The sequence below is a fragment of the Mastomys coucha genome, unplaced genomic scaffold (assembly GCF_008632895.1).
Source record: "Mastomys coucha isolate ucsf_1 unplaced genomic scaffold, UCSF_Mcou_1 pScaffold22, whole genome shotgun sequence".
Lineage (NCBI taxonomy): Eukaryota > Metazoa > Chordata > Mammalia > Rodentia > Muridae > Mastomys > Mastomys coucha.
The window spans coordinates 121,108,031-121,116,672 of NW_022196905.1; the positions used below are offsets into that span (position 1 = coordinate 121,108,031).

At 49.6% G+C, this 8,642-nt stretch overlaps 1 protein-coding gene across 1 annotated transcript in view; it reads left to right on the forward strand.

Moving 5' to 3' along the window:
* Positions 1 to 217: 217 nt before the first annotated feature.
* Tmem132c (transmembrane protein 132C) overlaps positions 218 to 8,642 on the forward strand; it is a 316,564-nt gene continuing 308,139 nt past the window's right edge. Inside the window, exon 1 of the mRNA XM_031338035.1 lies at positions 218 to 446. Coding sequence (XP_031193895.1) covers positions 341 to 446 — 106 coding nt within the window. The 5' untranslated portion in view covers positions 218 to 340. The remainder of the gene's footprint in view (positions 447 to 8,642) is intronic.

Here is an 8,642-nt window from a genome sequence, read left to right on the forward strand (position 1 = left end):
GCGAGGCGGCCGCTCAGCAGAAGGAGGAGAGGATTCGAAGTCTCTGAGTCTCTTCGTCCTCTCTCCAGGTCTCCATCCCGAGGCCTGCGCTCCTGAGCCTCTCTGGCGCTCTAGCTTCCTCCATCGGTCCATCCGGCCGCGGGCGGGGGCCGGAGGTGGGCGGATCCGGAGGATGTAGTGGGCGGGCCCGAAGTGGGCGGGCCCGGGGGCGGGATCTGCAGGACCGCGGCTGCAACCCGAGAAAAGTTGTCCGGACCGGTTCAGGAGCAGCCGCCGGAGCCGGAGCGCTGCCGGGGGCGGCCCCGGGCATGGGGCAACCGGCGCGGGCCCCGGGCTGGCGATGGATGGCGTGACAGCGGCCACGATGCGCTCCGAGGGCGCGGCCCCGAGGCGGGCGGCGCGGTACTGGGCGCTGAGCCTGGTGCTGGTCACGCTGCTGGGCCAAGGTAAGGCGGGCGCTGGCGGGGACCTCCGCGTCCCCCAGTGGGCTGTGGGAAAGCTGGGGCGAGGGTGGAGAGGGTGGCGCGGGATCCGGGTCCCACCTAGAGCCTCCAGCTACGGAGACAGAGGACACTGGCCTCAGCTTGGAGCTTTAGAGCCGGGGCTAGGGATCCTCCACGGCAGCCCACCCCGAAGCCCTACTGCCTTCCTCCGGGAGAGCGGGGAGGGGGCGGGGGGGCGTGGTTGCCGGACTCGGGGGTCTGGGCTGCACCTTGACTTCTACATTGGGCTGCACATCCCGGACTGGATGCAGCTGCGGGACGCGGAGAGGACCCCAGTTTCCCGCGGCCCCTTCCCCAGCTTTAGAGCAACCCGAGACTTTCCGCCCCACGTTAGACCGAGCGGTGGCGTTGAAAGCATCGGACCGCTCTGGTTTCCAGCGACTCTGCCGTTAGGCTCCCACTTCGGTCCTTTGCTCCGGGGGTGGGGGGGGGGGTCGGGGGGCGTGGGAACCAGGACTCTGCAGGTTTCTGGAGACTTGTGCAAACCGGCTGACGCAGCCTGGCCAGAGCGCTCGTTGCCTCTTAAGGTCGCTAAGTCTTATTATTACTCTAATGTGAGCCCGGCCGGTGGCGGGCAGGGCTGGAAGATCCGAGCTGCTGGCTTCGGGCTTTTAGAGTCCGCGAGCCACGGGGTGCGGTCGCGGGGACGCCCTGGAGGGGGTTTTCGCGTGCGGTGGGTTAAGCCCGGGTGTTCCAAGGAGTCCTGAGCCCTCCCGCGGCGAAGCGGGTTCGAGCTCAGCCTTTGACACGGGTTTCTCTCTAATCCGCCCCGCGTAGACGTCAAGACCTCTCTCCTGCCTGGGGATCCAAGGCTGGGCTGGAAATGTATCTGGGGAGACAAGTTGACAATTGGCGTTCAAAAGTAGAATTTGCTTTACAAAAGTCCTTACTCCACCGTGTGAAACCAGGGGATGCCCCTTACTCAAGGAGCAATTCCCAGACAAGCCTGCCAGGCAAGCTGTGCTTCTTTGCAGTAGGTCCTGTTTCCCCAGAGCCCCGGGGAAACTGGGAGGGTGGGGGTGGGAGTGGGCTCCCCCCCCCCAAAGAGCAGAAATTCAGGAGCCTTTACCTGTGTTCTGCTATTAGCCCAGAGGCAGCTCTCTGGCACACACCTCCCCGCGGATTCTGATCACCAAATGGCTTAATGGGCAGTTAGAAAAGAAAGAGACCCAGATTACGCTTCTGACTAAGAAGTGGCTGTTATTGCGGTGGCCGGTTTAGACCTTGGGCTGGCGATTGAAGGCGCTGGGGTGGGGCTGGCATGGTGGAGATTGCAGGGCGGGGAAAGCCCATTAGATGCAAAGCGCCCCCCCCCCCCGCCACTCTCCCCAAGACACCTGGATTTGTTAATGCTTCACCATGTGGGGCTTCTGAGGTTGGTTCTGGAAGCCTGTCTGCCAAATGTGTTTGCACTTTGTATGGCTGATGAAAGCTACAGTTCGTCCCAGTGTTTTCCTAGCCCAGCCTGGTGTTTACTCTGTAAGATGTCGCGTGCAGTGTGCAAGCGGGTGTGTGTTCGCACCTGTGTGTAGAGACAGGAGATTCAACCTCGCTGGCTTCCGCAGTCCGTCTCCATGGAGGTTTTTCTGAGACAGGGCCTCTCATCTGGCCGGGAGCTCGCTCATTAGGCTAAGCCTTCCTTCCAGCCAGTGAGCCCCTGAACTGTCCATTACTGCCTCCTCAGCCCTGGGAAGCCAGCCTGCCTCACCTGCCTCGCTTTTCTGTTTCCTGAGTCTGGGATTCAGGTCCTCCTGCATACACACTTGCACGCGTCTACCCCTGAGCCATCTCCCTACTCCTCCACAGCATGTTTTACAGAAACAAACACCTTCTCACCCTTGTTTAAATTTCCCTTGTCTTAAATAAATAAATAAATAAATAAATAAATAAATAAATAACTAAATGTACTTTGTCTATACAAGGGTCCCTGTGCGTGTTTCTGGAACCTTGGAAATCTGTCCAGCCATCGGCCACCAACCAAGTGTATGTTTTTGACTGGTTAATTCTGAAGCTTTACAACACATTAGGGGTTGCAGAAAACATAGTTGTGCTGCTCAGGAGTTTCCATGACTAGGACGGTACATTGAAAGGAAGGACTCTCTCCCTGCCCTTCCCTGGAGCTGAAACACTCGCTGCTACACCTGTCAACCCTCAAAGGCAGGTAGAGATGGTTGTGGGCTGCGACCTTCAGGGGGGGCTGTGATGGCTTCTGATTGGGTGGAGGGCCCCAGAGGCCATTTGTTTGGACTGTGGATTCCAGCTCACTGGAACCCGTTTGAAGGTCGGCTGTTATTGAGATGTGCACACGGCCAGGTGGACTGAGGCCTCTGTGGAGGTGTGGGCTGCAAGCTGTACACACGGTGTGCTGCCGTCCATCATGGACGAATCAGCGGTGGTGAGCGAAGCATGGGAGCCTTCAATTAGAGGAGGTTTTGGAGACCAGAAATAGCTTTAAGATCAGTGTTGGACCCTGAAGGAAGAAAGGAAGGAAAGACGAACACTTCTTTGGCCTCTTAGCACTCTGGGGCTTAGGGGGAACCTGGGGGTGAGAAGGGTTCTTCTCCCCTGCCCATGGCCATGCTGTGTTTGGGGACCAGGACCTCCGCCCACATGCGCATCCACCCTCTCTCATCCTCAGCTTTTCAGAGGTCCCCGGAAACTCCACTGATGCCCCATCAGGCTTTGTCTTGCCCCTGTTCACCTCCCTAACCCGGCTCTCATCAAGCATGGGCTGTCCACACGATGCTTGCAGAGACTGGGCAGATTTTCAGTAGTTTTGTTTGTTTGTTTTTGTTTTTTGTTTTTGTTTGTTTTTAATGGAAGAATTTGTATAATTGTAATCAAGTAAAAATACATTTATAGTCTTAAAAATGGGAGAAGTCAGTCACATAAAAATCCATTTTTTTTCTGTAGCATCTGTGTCAGACTCCTATGCTACACTGCACAACTGCATACAGATTTCTCTGAGTAAATTACAAGAAATGATCTTCTATTTACTACAAGCTATATATAGGCTTATTTTTTTAATTTTTATTGTTATATACTAGTGTTTGCCCACATGTAAATCTGTGTACCATATGTGCAGTTGGTTCTATTGGAGGCCAGAAGAAGGTGTGGGATCCCCTGGAACTGCAGTTAAAGATGTTTTTGAGCCACCATGTGGGTATTGGGTACGAACTCAGGTCTTCTGGAAGAGCAGTCAGTGCTCTTAACCACTGAACAATCCCACCAGACCCTGGCTATCCCCTTTGTTCTAAAGCCATGCTTATTAAGGAAAAAAAAATGCATACAATGAAATTTTCCCATTCAAAGTAGATGTAAGATTTGACAAACACATATAAATGCATCAACTTTTGGATCACCTTCAGAAACCCTGTACTATCTCCTTCCACCATCCACTGTCCCTGACTTGATTTTTAGTCTATAGACATTTCCAGGTTTTCCTAACAACACTGTGATGGGCTCACACTGTGTCTGGCTTCCTGATCTGCTGCTGCCGAATCAGCACAGTGCGTTCTGTAGTCAGCTTTGCCTCAGTGGCGGTGGACATTCCTTTTTGGTGCAGAGTAATATTCCCTTGAGTGGCTGCAACGGTTTGATTGTTGCTCAAATGAAGGCTATTTGAAGGACTCTGGGACTTAGCAATTATAAAAACATTGTGAATACTCATGAACAGGTTTCTGGGTAGCCTGGGTTTGTTCCTCCTGGATGAGTATCTAGGCCTTGGGGTGATGCTGAAAGATTAGGTAACTTGGACATTTTGTTTCCTCGCAGCCAGATCATTTTGTATCATCTGTCCCACTAGATACCATTGTTATTTGGTTACTTGGAATACCGCTATTCCAGTAACCAAGTACTACAAATGACTTTGGGCTGCTGTTTTTGCTTGCTTGGATGGTTAGATGCTTGGTAGGTGTTTTCGTTGTTGTTTTTTGGAGACAGAGTCTCTCTGTGTGATCCTGGCTGTCCTAGAACCCACTCTGTAGACCAAGCCAGTCTCTTACTCACAGAGATCCACCTGCCTCTACTTCCCAAGTACTGGGATTAAAGGTATGCAGCAGCAGCACCACCACCACCAACCATCTTCTTTGGGATTTGAAAACTATTTTCCCTTGGCATGTGCATGTATCTATGTAGGTGCACACACGTGGAGGTCCGGGGGCTACCCAGAGGACTAGGTTCTCATGTCTCCACCCTGTGGATTCCAGAGGTGGAACTCACAGATGGGCAGTCCTGGTAGCAAGCTGCCTTATCTGCTGAGCCCTCTCACAGCCCCTCTGTGAAATGGTTTTACCTTTTATGTTTTCTTGTCTTCTTTGGGGTTTTATTCCTCCTCATTCTTCTGGCATATAAGGTGGAGTGTCCTTTGGGTTTCATGGCCATCTGTGCATCTCCTTTGGCAAAAATGACCCTTTCAAATATTGCGTACCCACTTTCAAATTTTGGTTGTTTAGTTCCTTACTGATGGCCTTTTAGGCAATCTGTGTGTTCTAGACATGAATCCTTATCAAACTATGTCTGGAAGAGGTTTCTCTTCAGTTGTCCAGAGAAAAATCAGATTTTAAATTTTAATGAAAAACTCTCTTAAACCATTGTGTTTTAAGTTACCAATTCGAGAAAATTATCCCCTAAGCCAAGGTCACAAGAATCCCTAGACACTGGGGCCATCGAGTACCTGTGAGTTGAGTGCTCTCAGAGGCCAGAAGAGGATGTTAGATCCCTTGGAACTGTACCTGCGGAAGGTTGTGAACTGCCATGTCCTTGCTGGGGATCAGATCCAGGTCCTCTGGAAGGACACCTATACTCTTAACCACTGAGCCATGTCTCCAGCCCCAAATCACTGTCTTTTGTATTGGCTGCTGATAGTTTACGAAGTACAAACAGTTGGGCTTTCCTTTGCTTACCCACTACACTAATCTCTGTCTTTTAATTATCGTGTTTATACCATTTATATGTAATGTAATTATCTGAATGTTTACATTAGGAGCCGACACTGGGCACACTGCTTTGCCTCATGTTCTTTCTGCTGCTTATTCTTCCTGTGTCTTTTTTCTGCTGTAGGGTTAAGCATTTTCTGTGATTCCATTTTATCTCCTTTATGGGCTCATTTGTGCTTCCAATTCAGTTTTACCCATTGCCCTAAGGTTTACAAAATACATCTTTATTCATCAAGGCTTATATTCAAGCTGCATTATACTGTTCCATAGGCTTTATACTAATCTTAAAAGAGTATATTTCCAGTACCATTTTTTCCCCTCTAAACAAAGTCATTTTGAAGTGCATACACTTATGGTATAGTAGGCGTCACTAAGAGAATTGTTGATTAAGGATTGTTGGTGTAGTTTATCGGAGGTGAAAAATCACATTTAATCAGCTTGCACTTGTTTCTGACCAGGCATTTTGGACATCCTGTAGCTGCTATCCCTATGGGTCTTTATTCTGTCTCCTACCTTTCCTCTGTTCTCTTGTTTAAGCACCCTGGGGATTTAGAAGTTGCTGCCTCTAGCAGACGAGGAAGGTCAATATTGAATCTGAGTTAGCAAAATTTCCAAGAGAATGGGTTATGTTACTCTTCAGAGACTGATATTCCATCTTTTGCAACGTACATGCATCCTTTTCCCTATGACAGTTGCTAGCAATACATTAGGACTCTGAAAGGGTTGGGAACTTGATGTCCTCTCTACATAAGACTCATGTTCAATCCATGCAGAGAAGTATCAACTACTGGCTAATTGGGGTCAGACTCCATTGCCCTGAAAGGGCTGCTTCATTCTGGGCCTCAGTTCTGCCCATTCCTGGAGGAACCGCACAGAGAGCTCAGAAATCTGGAGGCCTCATAGGCACAGCATGCAGTCCACTGTAGGGTCCCCATGGCTATCAAATATACTTGTCTCCCTCAGGGCATCATTGCTTAGATGCAATGGGAACTTTGGTCATTTTTCAGTGATTTTTATCTCTGGTTCAGGATGTAGATTCTTTGGATGAAGGCACTCAGAGCTGGACTTGAGAGTCAGTGTGTGTGTGTGTGTGTGTGTAGTCATTTTTATTTCTTTAGAAGCTCCAGAGCTGGGGATGTAGCTCATTGGTAGGGCCTTGCCTGGTGTGTTGGGAAGCCTGGGTTCAATTTGTAGAACTACAAATCAAACAAACGGAAGAACTGCCGAAAATCTTCAGTAATTCCACAGTGTAGCTGGGCAGTGGCTAGATCAGAGAGTAGACCTCTGTTCAGAGATGTGGTTCTCAACCTGTGGGTCAAAACGCCACAGGGCTCACATATCAGGTATCCTGAATATAAGATATTTACACTATGATTTATAACAGTAGCATAATTATGCTTATGAAACAGCAATGAAATAATGTTTTGCTTGTGGTGGGGGGGGGCCAGTGGTCATCGCAACATCAGGAACTGCATTAAAGGGTGGTAGCATTAGGACCGTTGAGAACTGCTCAGACTGATAACACTACCATGCCATATTCAGTCAGAGTACCTCTCTCAGAATGAAACCATAGGGCTATTTGTTATCAGAAGAGGGTGGGTGGATGCTATACGCAAAATCCACGGACATTGCTCTCTCGGCTCAGAGACCTCATGGGCGTGTCTGTTACCGTCAGCACAGTCGTTCTGAGCCCCAGATTTAATTGTGTGAAGAATCAGATCTACTTTCCTATGTCTTGAGGACAGAGAAGTGTGAGCTAAGACATGTAGCGTCTGCCTTCTAGGACTATCGTGATAAGACACCGCACAGAGAGCAGCTTCTGCACCTCCTAGTCTACAGCCTAAGGTAGAGAGAGAATCAACCTCTCTCAGAGCCAGAGTATAAAATCATGGTACCCACAGGACCACACCTTTCCCTGAGTGCTTGGGGAGGATGCTTTCTTGCCGTCCAGCTCCTGGTATCTCTAGTGTTCCCTGGCTTTGTGGTCGCATCATCCTCTTCTCAACCTCTGTGGTCCTGTGGCTAGCTTCTGGGTAGGTCCCTTCTCCTCCATCTTTGTGTATAGGGTAGGAGGGGTGAGAGGGGTTGGGGGATCAACCTCAGGTGTCATTCCTCATCTCACTGGCCTGGGACTTACCAATTAGGAAAGTCCAGCTGCACCCCAGAGATCTACCCCCCCCCCCCTGTCTCTGCCTCACCAGCACTGGAAAAGCACCACATCTGGTGTCTCATATAGGTTTCAAACATCAAAGTGAGGTCCCCATGCTTGCAAGTCAAGCCCTGGACTAACTGAGCCATCTCTCCGATCCCTCCCGCTCTGCTTTATAAGGCTAATTGACATTGAATGCAGGGCTCACTGTCTAACCCAGGGTGTTTGCAATTCTCAACATAACGGCATCCACAGGACCCGCCCTTTCCTAAGTAAGGATATTCTGACAGGCTCTGAGGAGATGTGTCTTCCAGGACCATCAAACTATCACACATAGTTAGAAGCGTTCAGAACACTTGCTACTGTTATTGGTCCTGTTAACACTAACCAGAGAGAGAATCATAGAAGACAGTCTCATCACAGGGGGATGTTTTTCAAAGGCCTAAGCATGATGTTGAAACAAACAGAACAGTGCACTTAATGGCATCAAAAGGAAAGGAAAAGATTCAATGCCGTGTCCCTGCATCACAGACATAGGTGGATGGGGGGGGGGGGTATGTTGTCCTTAAATATGTCAACTGCCACCATTACCATCCCCAGATCCCCAGAACTTCCTTTCTTTTTGGTTTTCCATTAATTTATTCATTTTATGTTGCATACATCGAAATCGCAGCCCCTCCCTCCTCTCTTCCCCATCCCACCCTCAGAAACCCTTCTCCCCACCCCACTATCTCCTCCCCTTCTCTGAGGAGAAAGGGAGACCCTCCATGGGTGCCAGCCTGCCTTAGCACATCAAGTCACAGGACCACCAAGTGCATCCTCTCTCACTGAGGCCTGACAAGGCAGCCCAGCTAGGGAAAGGAAATCCAAAGGCAGGCCACAGAGTCAGAGACCTTGAGGGAATAGCAAACCAGTGACTGGCCCAACTTGAGACCCATACAAGAGGAGAGAGCCAGCCCCTTGGCAGTATTACTTTTATTATTTATTATTATTATTATTATTATTATTATCATCATTATTATTATTATTACTTATTTTCTTTTTCTTTTCTTT